This window comes from Lontra canadensis, unplaced genomic scaffold (genome assembly GCF_010015895.1).
Source record: "Lontra canadensis isolate GAN:19392208 unplaced genomic scaffold, GSC_riverotter_1.0 scaffold18, whole genome shotgun sequence".
Lineage (NCBI taxonomy): Eukaryota > Metazoa > Chordata > Mammalia > Carnivora > Mustelidae > Lontra > Lontra canadensis.
Window position 1 is genome coordinate 17,576,984 of NW_022631012.1, and position 24,299 is coordinate 17,601,282.

The 24,299-nt window shown below is 40.3% G+C and overlaps 1 protein-coding gene across 3 annotated transcripts in view; it reads left to right on the top strand.

Annotated features, from left to right (window-relative positions):
• The window catches only part of HECW2 (HECT, C2 and WW domain containing E3 ubiquitin protein ligase 2), a 352,056-nt gene that overhangs the window by 295,715 nt on the left and 32,042 nt on the right, over positions 1 to 24,299 (top strand). For all 3 annotated transcript variants that reach the window (XM_032860185.1, XM_032860184.1, XM_032860186.1), the window contains 4 exons: positions 2,289 to 2,372; positions 7,588 to 7,697; positions 16,593 to 16,713; positions 18,347 to 18,460. In XM_032860185.1, coding sequence (XP_032716076.1) covers positions 2,289 to 2,372; positions 7,588 to 7,697; positions 16,593 to 16,713; positions 18,347 to 18,460 — 429 coding nt within the window. The remainder of the gene's footprint in view (positions 1 to 2,288; positions 2,373 to 7,587; positions 7,698 to 16,592; positions 16,714 to 18,346; positions 18,461 to 24,299) is intronic.

The window sequence follows — 24,299 nt, forward strand, 5'->3', positions numbered from 1 at the left end:
CATACGGGTCTGACATTCATTTCTTAGGTGTGCGTAGGTGAAACTCCTGGCAGTGAAGGTCAGAAAGGAAAATTTGGTAATACCAGAGATTAGAAGCTTCATATGCTAATGTATTGTTTTAAATGGATCTAGCCAGAAGCAGGCAAACTCTTTATCACTCCTTGTAAGCTGTGTGGCTGAAAGCAAAGCCGTTGACTTTTCTGTACATTATGGAGTTTTCAGTCTCAGCAGTTAAACCTTGTTTTACACCTCATTGTTCTTCAAGCTTGTAAAAATTAAGAGATTTGGAATTTGGAAATATAAAATACAGTAGAACTTTATGAAAATATCAAACAGAAAAACGATAATCTAGAAAGAGGAACTAAATCTAAATAAATACTTTTATCAAAGATTAATATTTTATTTCATAGTGTACAAAAATCAGACTATACTGTCGTTAGCACTTTGAGTTAATTGTTTGGTTGTGTTTACTCCTATGTTCCTATAAAATGAAATGCTTTCAGTACCATAGTTTATGTTCTTATTTTTTCTTTTTATACAGTGGATTATTCTTTTTTTTTTCAGCATAACAGTATTCCTTGTTTTTGCACCACACCCAGTGCTCCATGCAGTCCGTGCACTCTCCAATACCCACCACATGGTTCCCCCAACCTCCCACCCCCCGCCCCTTCAAACCCCTCAGATTGTTTTTCAGAGTCCATAGTCTCTCATGGTTCACCTCCCCTTCCAATTTCCCTCAACTCCCTTCTCCTAACTCCCCTTGTCCTCCATGCTATTTGTTATGCTCCATAAATCAGTGAAACCATATGATAATTGACTCTCTCTGCTTGACTTATTTCACTCAGCATAATCTTTTCCAGTCCTGTCCATGTTGCTACAAAAGTTGGGTATTCATCCTTTCTGATGGAGGCATCATACTCCATAGTGTATATGGACCACATCTTCCTTATCCATTCATCCGTTGAAGGGCATCTTGGTTCTTTCCACAGTTTGGCAACCGTGGCCATTGCTGCTATAAACATTGGGGTACAGATGGCCCTTCTTTTCACTACATCTGTATCTTTGGGGTAAATACCCAGTAGCGCAATTGCAGGGTCATAGGGAAGCTTTATTTTTAATTTCTTTTCTTTTCTTTTTTTTTTTTTTTAAGATTTTATTTATTTGACAGACAGAGATCACAAGTAGGCAGAGAGGCAGGCAGAGAGCCCGATGTGGGGCTCAATCCCAGGACCCTGGGATCATGACCTGAGCCACCCAGGCGCCCCTATTTTTAATTTCTTGAGGTATCTCCACACTGTTCTCCAAAGTGGCTGCACCAACTTGCATTCCCACCAACAGTGTAAGAGGTTTCCCCTTTCTCCACATCCCCTCCAACACATGTTGTTTCCTGTCTTGCTAATTTTGGTCATTCTAACTGGTGTAAGGTGATATCTCAATGTGGTTTTAATTTGAATCTCCCTGATGGCTAATGATGATAAACATTTTTTCATGTGTCTGATAGCCATTTGTATGTCTTCATTGGAGAAGTGTCTGTTCATATCTTCTGCCCATTTTTTGATATGATTATCTGTTTTGTGTGTGTTGAGTTTGAGGAGTTCTTTATAGATCCTGGATATCAACCTTTTGTCTGTACTGTCATTTGCAAATATCTTCTCCCATTCCGTGGGTTGCCTCTTATAAAAATGAATATGGTGTGCTTTGAAATAAAATCATGTAAATGACAGGAAGCAACAGGGAAATTTTTATTAAAATTGCTTTCATATAAAAAATTGAAAATAGTAGCATGATAATGGCTCATCAAACAAAAAGAAAAACCTGGTGTTCTTACATCTATCTATAGTAAAATAATGGTAGAAATCGCTCACATTGTCATGTTTGAAATGTGTACATATAAGCGTATATACCTTTGCACAGGCATACATGTAATGTGTTCTACCAACTGTGGTAACTAAAGGTGTTTCAGGGTTTCAGTTATTTCAAAGAGCCATATGCCTTTACGTTGAATATGTATTGAATAGATCCCATCTGCCTCCAAGTAGGTATACGCTCATGACACATGATGTAGAGGTGTGCCCCCAGGAAAATAGATGACTGTCCCTATACACTTTTTGGAATAACAGGAATCAGCCTGAATGGCCCAAATATTTGCTTAGATACAAGCCCACAGTAGGCTTTACTTCAAAGCAGAGACTGAGTTGTTTTTAAATGTTTTTAAAAATGGTGCCTAAGGCATGTTATGTTTCAGAAGTCTGCCATATACATTCTGAGCTGTTTGTTTGCTTGAATAGGGAGAAGATCCAATTTATCCGAACTGAAGGGACCCCAGGATTGGTGCGTCTTTCTAGTGATGCTGACCTTGTTATGTTGCTGAGGTATGGAGCGCCGGTTTTTTCACTAGAAAGTTTTCTGTCACTGGATGTTATGGAGTGTTTTAGACAATGTTATCCCAATATTAGTAGCCTAAAAATGTCTCTGTCATTCTTAAAGACTTGTGGAATACTCATGTGGAAGATGTAGGATGCTGGTGATGTAGTGATAATTCATTTCAGATTGCATTTCTTAGTCTGAGATCTGATTTTTTAATTATTTATTTATTTATTTTTTACCCTGGTGATAAATGAGGTGGTATTGGAGAAGGGAAAGATTAATAAAGGCCAATAGCTAGAATGTTCCACTCACCAAATGGAACGCAAACATATATAGGGCTTTCCCCTTTGGAGTAAAAGGTCATATTTATATTTTCTTTCAAATTCTTTCCTCCAAATGTGCTTTGTTTTTTTATTTTTTCTGATTTGATGTGATTTTTTTTTAAAGATTTTATTCATTTATTTGACAGAGAGAGATCACAAGCAGGCAGAGAGGCAGGCAGAGAGAGAGAAGGAAGCAGGCTCCCTGCTGAGCAGAGAGCCCGATGCGGGGCTCAATCCCGGGACCTTGAGATCATGACCTGAGCCAAAGGCAGTGGCCTAACCCACTGAGCCACCCAGGCGCCCCTTTATGTGATTTTTTTAAAATGATTTTGAGAGTTTACGTTTGGGAAATTAGATCAGAAAGTTGAAATTTGATCACTAGTACTCATTGCTAACTTGATAGCCCTTCATAAAATTGACCAGTTGCATTTTCTTTCCTGATGGTTAGGTCAGCTTTGGTTTTAATTTTTAGAGTAGTTTAGAAAGGAAACTGGCAAGTTTTCAAAATATTTTTCATTTTTAATATTATCCCTGAAATGTAAGAGACTAGAATAAGTTAATGCTTTGCTCTACCCAGTAGTTGGGACACCCACCACCATAACCTCCAAAGAATTAAAGGCAAAGTCATACTGAAAACAGACCACACACCATTTTATTGATCATAGAGTGCTAACAATCTCATTCATGATATTCATGATGATCTTGACCCTAACCATTTCTAACTGCCTACATGATAGTTGCCATACTTGTAAAACTGAAGTCAAAAAATTATCTTCCTTTCCTGGATAGTTGGAGCATAGTTCAAAGGGATATATAATCACTTCCCACAGAGACTTTGCTTCACCTGATCCTGAACAAGACCTATTGGGAAGCAAGGGTTACTTCTCAGTCAAAGGGGTGACCTATGACTATGTTACACTAAATGAGTTCTAAGAACAGAATATAGTGTGCTACATGGTCAGGAAGACTGTTGGTCAGTTACCGTGTAATATGATGTTTCTACCATAGTTTGGTTGGTAATAAAATTGTTCTGTTGTAAAATTCTAGAAATTCTAGAAATCTAAGGGTTTTTACTTAAACTAAAAAATTCTGCATTTGGAATTAATAAAAACACAATGATCATAAAATAGAAATCATGACTATCATTCACCTATTCTTAGTTAAATAATCTTTAGATGGTATAGTCCTAAATATTTTAAGTTACAGTATAGCTTAGAATATTTGTGCTTTTGTAAACACTGCAGTTTTCATGAGTTTCTATGTGTTATATGGTTGAACTTAAAAATACTTAAAAACTGGGGCACCTGGGTGGCTCACTGGGTTAAAGCCTCTGTCTTCAGCTCAGGTCATGAGCCTCTCTCTCTCTCTGCCTCTCTGCCTACTTGTGATCTCTGTCTGTCAAATAAATAAATAAAATTGTTTAAAAAAATACTTAAAACTGATACATGTATTTTTAAAAAAAGGAAAATACATATATATGTATCAGTTTTAAGTATGTATATGTATGTATATACATATATACATATGTGTGTGTATATATAGATACACACTGTATCTATGCATGATATATATATATGAGCAAAGCTACATTTTCCTCAATTTGGGGAAAAACTGTATTATCTGAAGTTAATTGGACTTTGGAGAAGTGTGAGAAATTCATTTATTATATAATAGTTCTATAATTATTATATTCAAATGATGTTATTAAGTTCTAGACTTATTTTATTTAGATGATCAGATGTATTTATTAAATTTAATAATTGTACATAGTGACACAATGTATTACATGTGGATGCTTAATAAATAGTGTTTAATAGTTATTGAAACATTTTCAGATGTCCTTAGTTATTTTTTATTTTACTTTGGAGTTTGAGTCATTTGAATCAGTGACTATAAACTCAAGCAATGGACTAGTTGCATATATAGTGAAAGACTTTGTGTCTATTTTTATACTTTGCCTATTTCCTTTTTCTTTTTTTCTTTTCTTTTTTTTTTTAGATTTTATTTACTTATGAGAGAGAAGAGAAAGAGGGAGAGCATGGGGTAGGGGAAGGAAAAGCAGAGGGAAAGGGACAAGCAGACTCTGTGCTGAGTGCTGAGCACTGAGCCTAATGTGGGGCTCGATCTTAGGACCCTGAGATCATGACCTGAGCCAAAATCAGAAGTCAGATGCTTAAATGACTGAGCCACCCAGGTGCCCCTACTTTTTTTTTAAGATTTTATTTATTTATTTGACAGACAGAGATCACAAGTAGGCAGAGAGGCAGGCAGAGAGAGAGGAGGAAGCAGTCTCCCCGCCAAGCAGGGAGCCTAACACAGGACTCGATCCCAGAACCCCGAGATCATGACCCGAGACGAAGGCAGAGGCTTTAACCCACTGAGCCACCCAAGCACCCCAGGTGACCCTATTTTTAAAAAAAGGAAAATCACTCCTGGTACAAATGGACTTGATTATCAGCAAGCTGCAATATCGACATGCCACATAGCTCTAGGAAATTATTCCATTCAAAATAAGCCCATGTAAGATTGTTCTCCAAAATAGCTATTATAAAACTCAAGAATTTTTAAATGACGTTGTTGCATTTGTTATTAATTATTCTGTATCATATATTCTTTCATTAACTGAACTCCTGTAAAAAATCTACCTCTACCATAGCTCATATATGAAATGATTGATTTATTTGACTGTTAGAATTTTGAAGTTTATATAGTGAAAGATACCATATATAAAAGTACAAAGAAAGGTAACAAACTAAAAGAATATATTCACAACCGTAAAATGGAGATATTATGAATATGAGAAGAATGCTTTTAAATCAATTCAGAAGAAAAGAACCCAAAAGAAAAACAGATAAAGGGTAGAAGAAAAAGGCATTTCTTAGAAATTGAAGTAAGAATAGCCAGTAAACTGGGGCGCCTGGGTGGCTTAGTGGGTTAAGCACCTGCCTTCGGCTCAGGTCATGATCCCAGCTCCTGGGATAGAGTCCTGTGTCGGGCTCCCTGCTCAGTGGGGAGTCTGCTTGTCCCTCTCCCTCTGCCCCTCCCCCTGCTCATGCTCACTTGCTCTCTCTCTTTTTCCAAAATAAATAAATTAAACCTTAAAAAAAAAGAACAAAAACCAAAAAACAACATTTAAAAGAAAAGATTAACCAGTAAACTTATGGACAGATGCTAGCAATCATAAAATGCAATTTCCAATGATGACATACTATTTCATAATATTAGATTTGGAAAAAGTTAAAAAATTAAAAAGTCTGATAATATTGAATAAGAAATAGGGACTCTCATACTGTCTGTACTTGGTGGGATTGCAGTTCCTACAACCTTTTCAGAGTACAGTTTGACAATATTTCGTATAGTTGAAAAGGCCTATGTGTTATGACAGAGCACTTCTGCTTTTAGATACATACTGTATTTATAGTAAAACTCCTTGCCTCTGCACAAGGAAATATATACAGGGTCTTCATTGCACCATTGTTGACAAAAGCACAAAGTTGGAAAAAAATTAAATATTTGTCAAAAGAGATAGCTTCAAAAGTACCGACGTTTTGGGCTGGATGCATGTTTGTTGCTGGGAGCTGTTCAGTCTCTGTGCCTTGTGAGATGCACCAGCATCATGGCTTCTACCCACTAGATGCCAAAGGCAGACCCTCCCAGTTACGACAATCAAAAATGTCCTCAGACATTCCCCAAAGTCCCCAGATGGCATGCGAGAAGGCAAAATTGCCTCAGTTGAGTGTTTACAACCTTAAGGAGTCCTTTTCTTAACCTCTGCAAGAATGAACTGTTGCCACTTTTTTCTGAATGTTTCCTAACAGGTTTCTAGATTTGGCCGAGTTTGAGGAAAACCTACCTCTACCTCTTAATTAAACAAACAAACAAACAACAACAACAAAAAAAACCCACAAGTCCTCTTATTTTACTGTTGTTTCAAAGCTTTGTCAAATATTCCTCAAGTGTCTTGTCGAGTGTCAAGAACTTAGTGTGATCAGTAGTACTTTTATCATAAGATTTAATGAAAAGTCTGGGATTCTAAGATCTCACATCCCTGATTATTATCTTTTAGGAAAGTCTGAGAAAGAGAAATTTCAATATGGGGAAGAACAAAGACACTGGATCAAATGTGAATAATCTGAGATCAAAATCCTCATATTAAAAAAAAATGATAAAGCCAGAATGAACAAGGGAGCTAACTCTGAGCTTCTGTAGTTGTTTAGGAAGTGTTTGATTTTGCTTTTAATTCTCCAGTTAAATCCTAAACTCTTTGAACATTGAGACTCTGTCATATATTTCTTAGAATGAAAATAAAGAACATACTTTGTGTCTCTATTATGGATTCTTAGTAGACATTGTGTGTTGTGTGTTGAATCTTATTCTTGAAGCTAAAAACCCAGGTACTATGTTCAAGCAAATGTGTAAATTCAGACTCACATATTAGGCAAAATAGGGATGCCGGGTGGCTCAGTTAGTTAAGCGACTTCCTTCGGCTCAGGTCATGATCCCAGAGTCCTGGGATTGAGCCCGCATGGGGCTCCCAGCTCAGCAGAGAGCCTGCTTCTCCCTCTCCTTCTGCTTGCTGCTTTGTCTCCGTGTGTTCTCTCTGTATCTCTCTGTCAAATAAATAAATGAAATCTTAAAAAAAAAATAAAGTGGCAAAATAGAAATCGTGTTATCCAAAGCTAGTAGGAAAACAGGCACATAATCACAGCTTCCACAAAAGCCACAACAGGTGGCTGCTTATCCCAAGAATTAGCTAAAGGAGAGAGGGGACAGGTGCTCCCTTTGGGATGTGCACTGGACCTCAGAGTGAGAAATCGACAGTCTTACTCATTTGGAAGCAAGGCTTTTCCCCATTGCTTTGGCTAAAGTGTGCATTTTGTTTCTGGTCTCTCCCCAGTTTATTTGAAGAAGAGATAATGTCTTATGTGCCTCCACATGCCTTACTGCACCCCAGCTACTGTCAGTCCCCACGTGGCTCCCCCGTGTCCTCTCCCCAGAACTCACCAGGTAAGTCTACCTGTTGTGCTCAGTGAGTCCTCTGAGAAGCGTACCCTAAGACCAGATGTTTTATCCTTTGTAAAGGACGCTAAGGGAGTGCTTGGGTACATCATCAGTGTGAGCACGGGTACATATTCTACGGCACTTAAAACTGACTTGTTCCCATGACCATTCATTTGGACAGGAAGATAATGACTTTCCAGAAAAAGAGGATAAATGTTAGCAGTATGATATACTCAGATGCAGGATTTGCTTTTCATCATGTTACGTAGTGTCTAATCTATCCTGGAAAATATTAGGACTAACAAAATACTATGTTGGCTTTTGGACTGAAACAAGTTTTGGTTCGGAGACAGATTCAAATAAAAAGAAATATCTACTTGCCAGAAATAATACAGAATTAAAAGTAGTTTAATGGAGTTCGATAGGTTTTTCCTGCAGTAATGACTAACTACATTAGATAGGAAGACTAGAGACCAGAGGCAGATGAAACATGTTGACAGATAAAACAAACTAAAATATTTAAGTTCAAAATCTTTTTGAAAGATGTATGGTGTGAATGAAGGTGTGAGTGGATGTATGGATGAATAAATGATAGAAAATGCAGCTTAGGAAATGAGTTTTTTAAAAAGAAAATAGTTTTAATGTTGACAGAGCATTAGCTATGTATTGTTTACGCTTTAATAGCTATCAGAATTTAAAACTGTTTTAATAGAAATCTAAGCACTATTATGTGTCACTAAAAGCTGCGTTGTAGTCTTTGATGTATGACTTGTTTTCACAAATCCTATGTTAATGAAGCTAAAGCCTAATTGAATACCACAAACAGGAAAAGGTCTATTAATTTGTTCTTTTAACACAGATTTATTGAGCATTCAACTATGATCCAAGCACTGAGTTAGACTCCAGTGCTACAAAGACAAATAACGCAGTCTCTGCCTTTGAAGGATTCATGGTGGGACAATGAGTCAGCAAATGACTCTGGAAAGCCATGTGGTTGGTTCTGTAAGGAGAGGTATGGGAACTCCGATTCGGGAACTGTTCTTCCTTCAAGACCATCAGTGGGTGTTTGGGGATAAAGATAACAGACATGGTGGGAGCCTTGAAGGATGATGAAGGTGGGCTGGAGCGAGCAGGGTGTTCTAAGTGAGCGAGCGAGTAGTATGACCTCGGCCTCAGAAGTGTGAAAGAAGTTTAGGGCCAATTAATAGCTACAAGTAAGAGCAAGTTCTCAAAGCTCAGGTTAGAAAGATAGACTAGGGCTGGTTGGTCACTGAAGCCTTACTTTGTAGGCCATATGGAGCCACTGAAACTTTGCAAACAGAAGAATATCCTGTTTTACAAGGAACAGTTTGGTGGCAATAGGGAGGATGGTTTAGAAGACGAGATAATGGAGTCAGAGAAACCACTTGGGAGGTTGTTGCGTTAATACAGGTTAATACTAGGACCTGCTGAAGGGCTGGACTAGAAGTGTTGGAGAAACAGGAATTAGTTCAAAGGATACGTAATATATAGAGACTCAGGACTCTGAGTCCAAGAAGGGAAGATTCTGAGGTCAAGGCAAATTCTGAGGTCCCCAACACCTAGACTACCAGGCAGATGGCAACATCATTTACCAGGGAAGGAAAAAGATTAGACTGAAAAGGAGGGGTAGGAGGAGTTTAGTTTTGAGCATGGTTTTTTGAGGACTCTCTGAACCATCCAACTAGAGATACAGAAGATGAGTGGAAAAGACAATCACGGAGCTCAGGAGAGGCTGGTGGCTCAGCATATAGGTATGCTGGTAGCAGCTGAAACCCAGGGCAGATTGGAGGAACCAGGGAGGACAAGCCCATGGAAAGAAGAGAAAACAGGATGGTAACATGAAGAACTCCAGTATTTCACGGACGGGCTGAGAAAGAGGAGCCATTGAAGCAAAGAGGGCCAGTGGATTTTGGAAGAGAATCAGGAAAGTCTTTTCAGGGAAGCCAGGCTTCAAGGAGTAGAGAGTGGGCCAGATCCTCAAAGCATTCAAGAAGGATGAGTCCTGAGAAGAGGCCATTGCATCTGAAAATCACGAAGTTATAAATGGCCTTTTCTAGAGAAGTTTCTATGAGATAAGAGGTTATAAACTAGAATGTGACCACTTGCAGAATGATACAGGATGTGAAAGTAGAAGCCAGAAGTGTAGAATGTTCTTTTTAGGAAGTATGGGGATGAAAAGGAAGGAAACTAGGACAGTATTTAGAAGGAGAAGATGGGTTAAGGAAGAGGTTTCAGGTTAGGGAAATTGAGCATGTATGTGTACAGAGGTCAGAAGATGTGGGTGGAAGGAAACTAGTTTGTCGAAGCAGCAGTCAAACCACAGACCCATGGAAAGGCAGGACACTGGAGACAAACGTGAAGTCAACTTTGGAACAAAGCAGGGACACATATTTTGATGATCCAGGATGAAAAGAAATAAGTATATGACACTTCAGCTAAGTTTCCAGATGTAGGGGGAAAATTAGTGGAATTCGGAGCCGGCCTCAGTCTTTACCAATGGTCTGTGTCTCTGGGCAGTTTGCTTCCTTCCCTGAACTTGAATGTGATTTTCTATAAAATGGAAATAAGAGCAGTCACCTCCCATGGACACTTGGGGGAGAACGCTTGCCTGCTGCTTGCAACACAAGAAGCATCCAATAAGTGTTAATTTATCCCTTTTTTCTTTCTTTCTGGAAATCTGATCCTGAGAAGTATAGTTTGTCAATGTTCAAACATTAATAACTGAAAAATAAGAATTCATTTCTCCCTGATTTGCAGAAGCTCCTGCCTAAGTATTTAATCATTCTGTCTGGTCTTTATCTTAGTTAGATCCTATGATGAAGTTCAAATGGGTTATTCCTTTACCTGATGCTTTGTGGTTAAAGGAATGAAGCCTTGTGGATTATTGCTCATTTCAGTCAAGGCTGCCCTTCCTGAGGCTTTTCTGCAGCCTGCCCTCCCCAAGAAAGAGGTAGATCTACAGGTTCTGTCCCTTTCGGAGCCCTACAAAAACATGTGCTCCTGGGGACTGGCTAATCATTCTTTGAGACTATAGGAACTTTCTAAAGGGTGACTAATCATTTAGCATCACAAAGGAACATGAGTAATCTCTGATGGTAGTAAAATGCATTCTGGAAGCACATTTAGAGTCCAACATTTTCCAAAGAGATGTAGAACCCAAATATATCTAAATTGCTAGCAGCGTTTGTGGTGGTTTTAATTTACAGGGAGAATCATCTCCACATTTTTGGCCTATTCAATTTCAGGGGCTCTATTTGATCTTGAAATTGGGATGAACTGCCTGATACCAGTGGAAGTTATTGTAACTGATTCCACATGATCTTACAAGACCAAGACTAGCTAAAGTCGTTTGCCCTGTGGAGTGATCTTCTGATTCCTTGAGTATGAAAGCATCTCCTTCAACCACTTTCCTGAAGCTTTTTTGTGAAAAGCATTTTGGATGTTTTAAAGTGGTCTGTTCTTCCTTCTTGTGACTAGAATTTCATCCCTTTTAGTGGTATGAGCATAATACTGTGAAAATTATGACAGTAACAAATTTGAATGATCTTTCAGAATGCCTTGGGATCAGTAAACTTTCCATACTTTTCCTTATTTGAGCACATTTACAACTTTTCAAGTGCAGTGGAGAGAGGGGCTTTGGAAACTTTGACTTGCTGCTTTTTGCAGCTGTTAGAAAGCTCACCTAAAATTGGTCAAAATTTTGGAATGTGAAGGTTTGTTTTTCTAGGGCCGTTATAATGCCAGTCCTGACCTTAGCTATGCCAGAAGGGAAAAATCTTTCCAAACACCATATAGTTCTTATGCCAAATATGGGACCCAGAAGTTTATTTAAGGACCTTTTGTAAGTCCACATTTCTAGGAATTTAAATGCAATAACACTTAATTTATCTAATATTATTGGAGATGTGCTCACATATGTGAATTTTCCATGTAACCAAAGCTATGACTAAGTGTCAGAGAATTTAACCCACCATTTACTGGAACTCTTTCACAAATACATTATATTTCTCCCTGCTTTCCTATACACAGTGCATTAAAGATGTTTCAGGTTTGGGGGATCATCGTACAGAGCTGTTACAACTTGACTAAAACTGGACTATCTGGAAGCTAGGTGGGCACCAGGTCACATGCAACAGGGTTAAACAGACCAGAGAGCACTGAAGAGCCATGTGATTCTTCGCTGAAAGTTGTCTTGAGGGCATGGGATATGCACACTGAGACCCCGTAGGGCCCTCTTTTCCTCTCTTTCTCCCTTGAAAGTCAGCATCTTGGCTGCTGCTTTTCTCATCTCCTGCTCTTTTGTCTTTCTGTCTCTCTGTCAAAGAAATAAATAAAAGCTTAAAAAAAATAGTTTGTAAATGGAAACATCAGCAAGCTCACAACAGTGACCTAGAGCCTTTCACTACTCTTAGAGAATAAAGCAAAAATGCAAAAACTTTGGTAATTGTGCTTTGGGTCAGCCATTGTGGAAGTGTTTCTTTCCCCTTAATTTTAATTATTGAGCTATGTTCCAGAAGACCGAGTCTTCCAGAAATTATTATAATGCTCGATGGTTTGTTCACTAACAGGGAATTATAAAAAAAAATAGTAATAAATTTTTTAAAAAGTCGTAGAGACGTTTTTTAGAAAGTGAACCAGGAGAGAAGTAGGCTTCTGAGCTACCCCAGTACAGAGGCCAGAGCCATGCTGGATTAGGCCAAACTCTATCCCATCCAATGCAGAGTGAGGGCCAGTCACCAGAGCCATCTCAGATCTTGGTGGCACATCTGGAATCCAAAACACCCAGACTTCCTAGTGATTTGATGCCAGAATATTTCTCCTATGCCCTGAAGCATTTTGTCAGGTAGAATTCTTTAGTTTGTATATGATTATACAATTTCATAATGGTAAATGGAAACAGCATCCTACTATTATCATACTTCAGGTCTGCCTAACAATGATAAAGGAAAAAACCTAGTATCTGTTACTAAAAATTTTCCTGCAAATAATTAACATAATGCTGACCACCCATGAAGTCAGCCATTTATTTGATTACTTCCTAAATGTAACACTGACTGTTTTGTATCTGACTTCCTTTTTTTTTTAAGATTTTATTTATTTATTTGATAGACAGAGATCACAAGTAGGCAGAGAGGCAGGCAGAGAGAGAAGGGGGGGGAAGTAGGCTCCCTGCTGAGCAAAGAGCCTGATGCGGGGCTTGATCCCAGGGCCCCGAGATCATGACCTGAGCTGAAAGCAGAGGCTTAACCCACTGAGCCACCCAGGCGCCCCTGACTTCCTTTTTTTAAGACCATGAGGTTACTCTCTCTATAGCAGTATCCTAAAACTTTACTTGTAGTTAAGGTTCCCATACAATGCTATTAGCTCAATCTTCCAAGGTCATTTTTTATTTCTAAAGTGGAAGTAACAGCATTCTTGCCCTGGAATTTCTTGGCAGGGCACCCGACTTGCATTAAGAACTTGACAAGGGCCAACAGCATAATTTATTGTAATTTTTAAACCATGAAGTAATGTGTAAATGATTTTTTTTATAATAGAACTATTAGCAAAAGAATTTTTGCATCTAACAATTTGTGTCTCCAGAGTTTCTGTAATTGGATCTCTTCACCTAGAGCATAAATGGAGTCAGAGCTAGTTTATATTAGGTGTCCATATTGATAATGATGGAATGAATTGTGGCATTTCCCACATCCTTTTAAGCATCTCAAATTATACAGCAATAGTATATGTGCTTTTTTTTAAGCAATCAACTTTAGAGTCCTGAAAGATTTTCATTCAGTCTTTTGTTTTTCTTTTTCCTCTTCCCTATTAATAATCGCCCTCTTGAAAGCTGATTCATGATGGTGGCTTTCTGAGCTATCTAGGTTTACTAGCTTACAGGTTCTCAGGCTGCAGGACCAACAGCCTTATTCTGCCACACTTGAGTGGCCCTGTGCTACGCTGCCACGTCCCTTAGCTGTCCAAGAGTGAGATCACGATCCTTCATGTTGCAGATGATGCTTTTCAAATACAGGGAAGCATTGCCTCTGTTGGTCTATGGATGTTCTCCAGATGTTTCACTGGTTACATTTGACCTTCCTGTAGGGGATAATGGTTCTCAACCTTGGCTGCATATTGGATTCATCTGGAGAGCTGCATAAAACTCTTATGCCTGGGTCCTGCCCCACAGATTTTGATGTAATATGTCTTGGGTGTGACCTGAACATTGGGATTTTTTAGAGCTTCTTAAATCAGTGAGGATTGAGAACCCGCTGCGTAAGAGGCTTCTGTATCCTAGAGCTTTTAAGGTCAAGTTTATTTGTTTCCTTTATGACGTAGATCTTAGATTTTTGGGTAAAAGATTCATAAACAGGCAAACAGCTCTCTAGACATATCATTGATTAGTAGCCAATTTTATTAAAATCCATTCTTAACACCCCAACACATTTCCCCATATCTTTAGTATTCAGCTCTCTGCAGATGTCAGAAACAGCTAACTCACAAAGTATCCTACTGCCCGAACTCGTTCAGTGCACAGATGTGGTCCTCATCTCTCACCGGAACCCCAGGACTTTGTTTTCAAGTGCCAGGGAAGGAGATCCACCTGAACGGCTCTCATCTCCAGCACAGTCTGTATAAAGCTTCTCGTGCCCCTGTCCACCAGCCTCTCCCACGCTGCTCATAGCGTCCCATAGACCCTGCTCAAATCCCAGCTCCCACGTGCCGGCACGTGACGTCAGTTTCCTTAGTCACCGAGTGGTGGTGCCGGTGAGGATCATCATGCTGGCTTCGTAAACCTGCCAGGGTTTCCCAGGATCCCGTCTGGAAAGCTCGTGGCTCTGTGTGCACCGCAGGCGCTTCACAAATGACAGTTACTGCTGCTGTCTAAAGCTCGATGCTGCCGTCGGAGCTTCCCATGTTTCTTCCCTACTATCTGTTGGCAGTTCTCATTTCACGTTGTGCGTGCTTCTCCGAGTCACCACAGTCCCCTCAGGCCTGCAGGGCTGCAGCAACTCCTGGCCAGGTCGCTCCCCGCAAAACCCCTCCTTTCCTTCCCACCCTGAATCCACCCAACACACGCCGAAAACCCCTGCTTTAAAAAAACACCATGTGTTTGTAACTGCCTCGCTCAGGATCCTCTAACGTCTTCCCACTGCTCACCGCACCATGCTCAAACTCCTCAGCTGGGTTTTTTAAAATTCTTCACGTAATTTGGCTCCAACCCTCTGAGGAAATTTCCCAGTGACTCCACAGCACAACCCTGTGCTCCGGGTCAGTCTCCTCGGGGCCTTCCAGACAAGCCTGCGGCTCTTCTCCCAGCCCTCACTGCCCTGCCCCGTATAAGATACAGATCCTCCTCTGTTTACAAGGCCTGGCTCCCATAAAGCCCTCTTCTTGTGGCCTTTTCCATCTTGATCTCTGCTTATCCTCATTTGCCATTACTTTTCTGGAACACTGATCCCAAATGCAAAGACCGAGGGGGCCAAGCCGTTGGTATCATTGAGTGGTTGTGGCACATGCTTCATTTAATGGAACAGCTGCCCAATGTGGCCCTAAGGAAAGTGCAGGCCAGCTGTTGCAAGAGTTCCCAAGTGATCTTCAAGAGAAAATCTGTTTTGTTTTTTACTTGAAATCTCCTAATTTTTAAATGTTGGAAGTTAATTTAAAATCTTTAAAAACAGTTGTATGCCAAGCAAAATAGGTCATCAGGGCTGGGTACAGCCCAATTCTATATGGTTTTGTCCCCTGTGCTTTATAGTTTGTCCACCTCCTAGATTAGGACTTAATTATCTATCTGATTGTTTGATTTGTTTTATTTCTGTCTTCACAACCAAAATATCCACTTCAGCAGTCCCGCCTAACTCATTTTGAGTATACATTGCTGACTCTGACACAGTGTTAGCAATGAACAGTAATCACTTAGCTGACTCATTAAAGAAATATTTAATGAGCTTATGTGGTATGTAAGGCACAAGACTTTACAATTTATGTTTCCCAGTCCCATTTATTGTGTTGCAGAATATTTCATGGAAATGTGCAGTGTTTTTGTCATGGCTCTGCGTCTGATTCCCATATTTATCATCCATTTTTTTGTCCCACTTTGTTGGTTAGTCACCCTGTGGTACAAAGCTAGACTTTTCTGCAGAAAGAGGAACAAACTGTGTTGCTTTTACACGTTATTAATGAAACCTCCCGTTGGATGACATATGAAACATCTTTAGATTATCTGTGGATGATCCTAGCGCCTGGCACATATTAAAAGTGAACAAATCGCACTATTTATTCTTTGTGCAGCCAAGAAACATGTGAGTCTACAATTATGCCTGAATTGTCTGTTTATATCAAGATTATCCTACCCTACAATAGAAAATGTATGTGATTATAAGTCTGAAATAATTCTTATAGTGCATATCTAAGAATCATTTTGTACATTTTGTACATTTTCACAGGGCAAAGTCTGGAAACTCACTGTTCTTGGTTTATATACCACATGCTTTCACATTGTAACTTCCCATCTAATTGCCGTGATACCATCTCAGCAGCGAGCACAGGGAGATATTTCACCCTGAGCAGTTACCATTAGACATGAGTAATTCTGTTTGACTCATATGACTTGGGACTGAAAAGGGAAACATACTTGACACACATGGGCACCATTGTAACTATGCAAACAGGATTGTTGTTCTCAACCAAAATGCCACACAGCAATATATTAAGGCTTCGGGTCAGCTCTGCTCGAGCCTCCGACATGGGGAGGTGAAAAGTGAAGCCACTGAAGTAATTGTGTCCTTTCCCTTGTCGCCTGTGGCCTCAGCCCCCGGCAGTATTTTGTCACGGTGATGTGACGAGCATCGGGACATTGCCCAGACCCAGACCTTCTCTTTTTGTGGTTTGCCGCAGGTACTCAGCGTGCCAATGCCCGCGCGCCAGCCCCTTATAAGCGAGACTTTGAAGCCAAACTAAGGAACTTTTACAGGAAGTTAGAGACGAAAGGATATGGACAAGGCCCAGGGAAATTAAAGTAAGTCAAAATACAGACCTCAGGACTGGGTGACGGTGAGGAGATGGGATGCAGTCGGGAACATAGGAAACGGATTGTAATTTCGGATCACAGCCTTTGTTTTAGCCGGTGTAATTATTGTGGCATGTGGCAATTACAGGCTCATCTATGACAGAGTTCTGGATTAAGCACCATTCAGCTTAAGGTTTTAAAAACAAACACCACGTTCCTGTAAAAATATAGGCAAAATAAAAAGCTAATTTGTTTCTCCTGAAAAGCGCCTCTCTGTTCACTTACAGTGTTATTTGTTAGATAAAAGGCTGGCACGGTGTCCTCTACGGCACGTCACTGTCTCCTGACCTGACCTGAGTGTGCGAACACTGCTCAGCTCTGTTTTATTCTGTGGAATAAGCTTCACTTATCCAAAGAAATAGGTCTTCTGCCTTTCTTTACCCAACTTGAATGAGGAAATTTAAACATCATCATGTTATCTGGCCTAGAATTATTTTCATTCCCTACTTACCTATCCTTCCTTTATCCCCACCTCCACCCCTGCCTCATGTACCCACTAGAGATCCCTGTGCCCCTGAGAGAGTTCAGGGGAGGAAGGGTCTCCACAGCCACACTGCCATGATGCTGGGGGTCTGCGAAGAGGTCCAGGAGTGGTCCCACCGCTCCCCAGCTCACAGCCCCGCAGAGGGGCTGGCTCAAGTGTATTCTCAGGTCCCAGTTTCCTTACCCTTCAACACACTTCGGCCTGCCCAAACACCCCACTTCTCCGAGCTTTGCCTTTCTCACCCTTCACTTAAGAAGGTCTGGAGGGGCGCCTGGGTGGCTCAGTCGGTTAAACGTCTGACTCTTCATTTCAGCTCAGGGCTTGATCCTCAGGGCCATGAGTCCAAACCCCACACTGAGCTCCATGCCTAGCAGGGAGACTACTTAAAAACGAACAAAAAAGGAGATCAGAAGCTCAGCTTTCCCTGTGTCCAGCCTCCCTATCATTTCCCTTTCCATGACTATTTGCACTGAAGGCAAATTTTATCCGCTTCAGGATGACTTTCATTATGATCATCACAAGTGGATTAATGGGCCACAAGTATTCATTTGTAGCTGTCACTTGGGGAATCTCAGATTCACTTAATTTAAAAATTAAGCACAGGCATAAACCTGACTGCTTTGGAGAACATGGGGAGGTTTGGTTTGTTGTTTTTTCTTTTTTTTTCCCCTCTCCTGGTTCACACAGTCATCTCTGTGCATACTTAGTAATTGAATTCCTTGTCTAGGTGCATTCACGCTTAAAACATGACCTCATCGGGTTGTCCTTCCTTAGTAAACAAAAGTTTTGTGTTTGTATTATTTTAAAATCATCTTCCTTCTGGGATAAATTGATTTGACCATTCAGAAAGAGCTCGGGACTTGTTTTTATATGTTGTAGGTGGGGTGCTTTGCTTACCAACAATTCACTTAATGTAATTTTTGCTTCTACTGTTAAGAGTTCAAGACAAATATGCATTATTGCAGCCAGAAATGTATTAAGTCACTCCCCTTTCCCCCGGTTAACTATGGTAAATGAGAAGGGAATCAAAAGTGCCCAGTTCTAGAAAGATAAGGATTAGGAAATAATCTGTTTTTCACATTGTCTTTTTATGGACAGGTTAATTATCAGAAGAGATCACTTACTGGAAGATGCTTTTAATCAGATCATGGGCTACTCCAGAAAAGACTTGCAGAGAAATAAGCTGTACGTCACATTTGTCGGGGAGGAAGGGTGAGTAGAACAGAGAAGTGGCGTGTGGAGCACGGGCTGGGCTGCGGAGGGCTGTGTCACCACATGGTCATGGTCGCTGTGGCTGCCTGAGACAGGAAACCATGCTGGCAGGAAATGCCATTCTCAGACACATAAACCTCTCAGCTTTTTTTCTTCTTTTCTTTCTTTCTTTCTTTTTTCTTTTTCTTTTTTTTTTTTTAATGGCTTTCTCTGTTTTTTAAATCATTTGACAGAGAATTTATTTGGTAAATACTCATAACTATAGATCATTTTTGAGAGCAGAAGTTTGGTTTGGTTTCTTCTCTCTACATCTCCTTCTTAAAGGGAAAAAGTGGGGCGTTGGGGGAAAAAACAAGAGTCGAATTCTAATGTCTATGATGGTTTTGTCCGTGCTGGGTGTGAGTAGAACAGCCTTCATCTGTTAAATACGCTAAGTTTTAGAATCACATTAGAATCCTGCTCTGCTACCAGGAAGCTTCTACAACAGTAATTCCTGGGCCTCGGTTCTTATTTCTCTGTTGCCAGTTTTTCTCTTTTTTTTTGGCGGGGGACAGCAACACGCCTACCAAAATAACAACCTGCCCTAGACCAGCATCTCTGGCCTTCTGTGAGTCTTCCATGAGTGTGCTCATGGAGATAAGGGTTCAGGAATGAAGGAGCGAAGAATCCTACACGCTTTTTACTGCATCCGAATACACACAGCCATTCTCATATAACACTCGAGAAGGTGACAGCTCTCCTCTTGTCCAGACCCCTCCTCCTTCCTCATTTCAGGTTTGAGTTTCGAGTCTCAGCACCTCCTTTGTAACCCAGCCATCACTAGAGCAAATTTAAAAAGTACCACATGATGGCCTGAACTCGGGTTGTCTTATTGACTCTCAATTTGGATCATTTTAAAGCTACCCTTCTCAGTCCTGCCTCGGAATAAAGTATATTAGATTATAGACTCTTAGGAGTAACATCCAACAAATCCAGCCATCCAGCATATGGTTACTTTGAAGGCTCCCAAGTAAAAGTAATTTGCAGGTGCTAGTGGAACTAGATGAGAGTAAAATCAGGACTCAGATCTGGGCCTTTCATCCGGGACTCTTGGGCCAGCACTGGATAGAGGCAAAACTGTTGAACTCTGGTCTTTCAGAACTTTTTCCTACCCATGGATCTTTTCACTATTCCAGCTGACTGATAACCCCTGCTCTCGTCACATATTATGTGTTCAGTCTCCCAGCTGTGACTAGCTTAAAGTAGAATGTTATATGGGAAAACAGTACTAGGTGACAGAATTGGACGGAAGCTTGCCTGAGACTTGTTTTGATTAGTGAAGGGCCGTAGTGGGCTTCTAGCTTATGCTAGTTGGCGTAAGATGCAGGTGCACAACTGAAATGATGTTTTAAGCCTAGTCATAGGTGTGCATGGAATTCCAAATATTTGCTTATATAACCAGTCTCATTTGGATGAGAATACTTTTCCTCCCCCAGAGCTCCAGCTGCTCTCCTTCTTTTTTGGACCATAGTTTGTTGAGATCTTAGAGACGTAAGCAAGAGTCTTTGGAAGCCCTGGTACTTAAGTTTGAATAGAGCAGATGCTTATCATGCTCGATCATCCTAAAGTAGTCTCCCTGTGATCTGGACTGATGGCATCTGTTCCCAGGCTGAGTGTGGTTTGATAGCTCTATCTGCTTGCCGCCAATGTCCAGATGTTGCCTGTTTCCATCACCCGTCTCCTAGCTATAACCCCAGAGGGAAAACAAGAGGGGGGCGCTTTGAATTGTGACCTCAGCCATCAAGAACAGCCATAATCAACCCCCTCTGCTTAAGGCCCTTTGAAGCTGGAGTAATAGGGTCAAGTAGTTTCTGGTCTCATGGCTTTATCATGTCGATATCGTACCTAGAGATTATTAGATTAGACTACACTTTGCTGCTAAGGCATTGAGAATACATAATGCTGTTTTGAAAGAATAAAATAGCACTCTTGCTGAAAAATGGAAACCTCAAAATAACATAAAATTAAGAAGGTATTTTAGACTTTGCCACCTTCTCAAACACATTAATTCCATTGCATTAAAATTAAAGATAATGACATTTCTTTCTGGATTGTAATAAATATCCAAAGTGAAAATCTACTTGCATTTTTCCATGAAACTATAAATGTGGAGTTGGGAGTTTTCTGTCACTTTCCCCTCATTAATTTTAATGCTCACGAAATGTGTCCCTTTCTAAGTTCTTCATGTCTAGTCCTAGTAATGGGTATTTAAAATATATACACCCAGTGACTAGATCTTGGTTTGTAATATCATTCTTCAATAAAAGGAACTAGTACTCCTTGGGGAAATGACTGATTCTAGGATGGAACAGGAAATATATGAGATGGGGCTTGAAGTGTCTTGTAGTGTCAGAAAGTAAAGAAGTGCTCAAAATTTTCACAATGATGGGGCTATGTCAGAGGGACACAAGAGCCAACGGAAAGATCTCCCAACTGTCTGAGCAAGAAAACGATTAAAGTAAGATTGGATTATAATTATAACCCAAAGTATAAAATAAATATCTGTACTAATATAAATATGTGATTAAATAAATAAATGAATAAATAAAGAGTAGACCAGTCTCCTGTGCAGAAGATTTCCAAACAAGTCAGCATAAATCCTCACTCCTTAATTGTGGGTTGCACATAATGGCTTTCTTCCAATAGTACAGTTTGGGAAGGGGGAAAAGAAGCAAGTCCAGAAGGGAGATGCCTGAGAAACTCTCAGCCAGGTGATCAAGGTTGAAGTCAGCAGTGATACATCATGCTAGGGCATGGGCCCTTCATATGATGTGATGAAAATGGCACTTGGCCTCTATAGTTTTTGTCCCCCAAACCCATAATAATAGTCTATTCATGAGAAGAACAACAGGTAAATCCAAAGGAGAGACATCCTCTAAGATAGCTTACTGGTACACCTTCAAACTGTCCCGGTTGTCAAAAACAAGGAAAGTCTGAGAAACTGGCACAGCCAGGAGAAGCCTAGGGAAACAGGACAATTAAATGTAAATATGGTGTTTTGGATGAGATCCTGGTACAGAAAAGGGACATTAGGTATAAAATTTAAGGAAATCTAAATGAAGTATGCGTTTTAGTTAATACCTTAGTATCTGTTCATTAATTATAACTAATGTACTATATACGATGTAAGATGTTCATAAGAGGGAAACTGGGTATGACGTATACAAGAATTCTCCATATTATCTTTGTAACTTTTCCGTAAATAAAAAACTATTCTAAAATGAAACATTTACTGAAAGAAAGGATATAGTCAGGATTTGGGGGTGATTTAGGAAATGTTTCCCCGAGCTTTTCTTATTTCCTTATTGGATAGTGAGTGGGTGCCACCAGAGTAATTTTGGGCACGTGTATACTTCCTTCTGCACTTGAGGTCAGTAGAGTTACATATATAGAGAAACAGTTAATTTTGTGAGAAGCCCAAATTCATGGGGGGGTGTATCTGTAGGGTAGTGTTTTGTGTTGCTGATGTCAAGTTTATTTTTCTCTATGGGGGAATAATACTTTGCAATTCTTATTGGTACTATCTCAGTGATTATATTCCCTACCTGTCATAATCAGGGTCTTTATTTACAATAGAGAAGTTAGGACATAAAGAGAAGGGGATTTATTTTTAAGAAAACTGCATCTGCCCGCACTCCAAGAAAGTATGGATTAGCAGATTCATAGAGACACTTCAGCTCTGCTTTTGGCTGTCTTGTTGCATAGATCTGAAACACACATAAAGACCGTCCTGAAATGGAAGAGCAGAATCGAGAGAAATGTGGGAAAATTTATAGTCAGAAATTTACCAGGTGACTTACAAATTCCATGTGAGGCAAAATTAATCTCAGAATAGGGGCTCCTGGGTGGCTCAGTTGGTTAAGCGACTGCCTTCGGCTCAGGTCATGATCCTGGAGTCCCGGGATTGAGTCCTGCATTGGGCTCCCAGCTCCAGAGGGAGTCTGCTTCTCCCTCTGACCTTCTACCCTCTCAGGCTCTCTCTCACTCTCTTTATTTCAAATAAATAAATAAATAAATAAAGTCTTTTAAAAAAATCAATCTCAGATTATTGGTGAAAGATACATTCACTTTTTAGGATATACATAGAGTTGTAGAGCCTATTACTGGAAGTGTATTAGTTGATAAGTAATTATTATTTTTTGCTAAAATAGTGCTTCATGTTATGCTTGGCTTTTTACAAAAAGCAGACAGTTGCTAAGCAAACTACTGTGATTTAATGTGGTCAGAACTGGAGGTTTTGTTCTGGTCATTACATTTTCCACCCAAGTTAACTTGGTTCTCTGGCCTTGCAAAGTGGGAAGGATGGCAGGTCAGCAGTGGCAGAATGGCTGGAAACTGAGTCATCTTGACAAAATGTGGTGGGAAATTACATGCTGTGGTTACCTCTCTCTGTTGGGCTTCTGTCTGCCTGGAAATTGCTTCTGTAGGAAGGAGGCCAGTAGAGCACTCCATGTTCTCCAGCATATTATTTTCTTCTTAATTAAAAGCTCTAGCAACTAAAGCTTATGTGGGATCAAGACTTAGCTAGGGGGACTGTTGTGTTCTGATAAGGTGTCTTGGGCCATTAACTTCTCCGTACCCCAAACAGTGAGGACAAAATGGCCTGGATAAAGAAAGGATGTTTACACTGGGATTGCCTCGCCTCTTTGTTCCCTCCACGGCCAAATCTGTAAAAGGCACCTTTCTTTAAGAAAGAATGAGTTCATTATACGTAAGGTGCCATCTATTGGCATCAATCGTCTGTCTTGCAAAACCACACTTTGACTAGGGAGGGGATGTGTGCCATCCCCTCCCCATCTGTTCTTAAACAGATGAGCTCCTTCTGTGATATTTCTCCTGAGAAGCCAATCAAAGTCACGAGGAGGATGAGATCCGGAACGGTTTGCCTGCATCTCTGCTATGAAATAACCAGCAGCTCTTACATATGATTGGTCTCATCCTTGCTAGAAGTTGTTTGGGGTCCTGAGTTTGACCATTTATTCCTCAAAAGTCTATAAAGCTACAAGTGAAACTTTATGGTCCTGCTTGTTTTCTTCCAAAAAGAGACCTTTGCAGGCTAGCCTCAGTAATCCAAACCTTGCCGAAGGGCGCTACCGTATCCAGACTTTGGCTTGACATCAGCAGGTAACACTTTGTTTGTCATATTAATTGCTTGCAAAATCCCTTACTCACCCAGCAGGCCTCCTTAAGTGGCTCAGGAACTTGGCCTTGCTGCTCTGGATGTCTGACACTGAATCAGAAGATGAATAGGTAGGCCTCGTGTGCCCGAACCAGCTATTAAGAAAGCAAAGTATTTTCTCTCTTCCAGAAAACTTGTAGGAAATGATGGTGTGACTTCCCAGCGCCTTCCTCTTCTTTCCTTCAGTAGTTGACTTGCGTTGGAATACTTTGCTTTCAGTGGTTTTTGGTTGAAAATACAGAACAGGAGGCTATAACGATAAAATTATTTTAACAAGTATTGGATACTGTGACTGCTTGGGTGCTGGCGGCCCAGCAACGGGATGGTCACTTAAAATGCTTTATCAGCATTTCCTGGGCTCAGAACTCCACTGCCACCCTAAAGACATCTGTGCTTGTTCCAAAATGCCCTCAGATGCAGCTGTGGTGTGGCTACACACCCGTTGTCTGGAGTTTCTGTACTTCCGGGCCAAGCCTTTGGCTCTGGAACCAACCGAACTGGCCAAACAGGAATGTAGCATACAATCCCGTGATCTGAGTCATATTAACTATTTATGTGGAAGAGGTTCGTAAGACATGGTTACAGGGAGCACATGCACGAGGTGCCCTGCCAGGACATGCC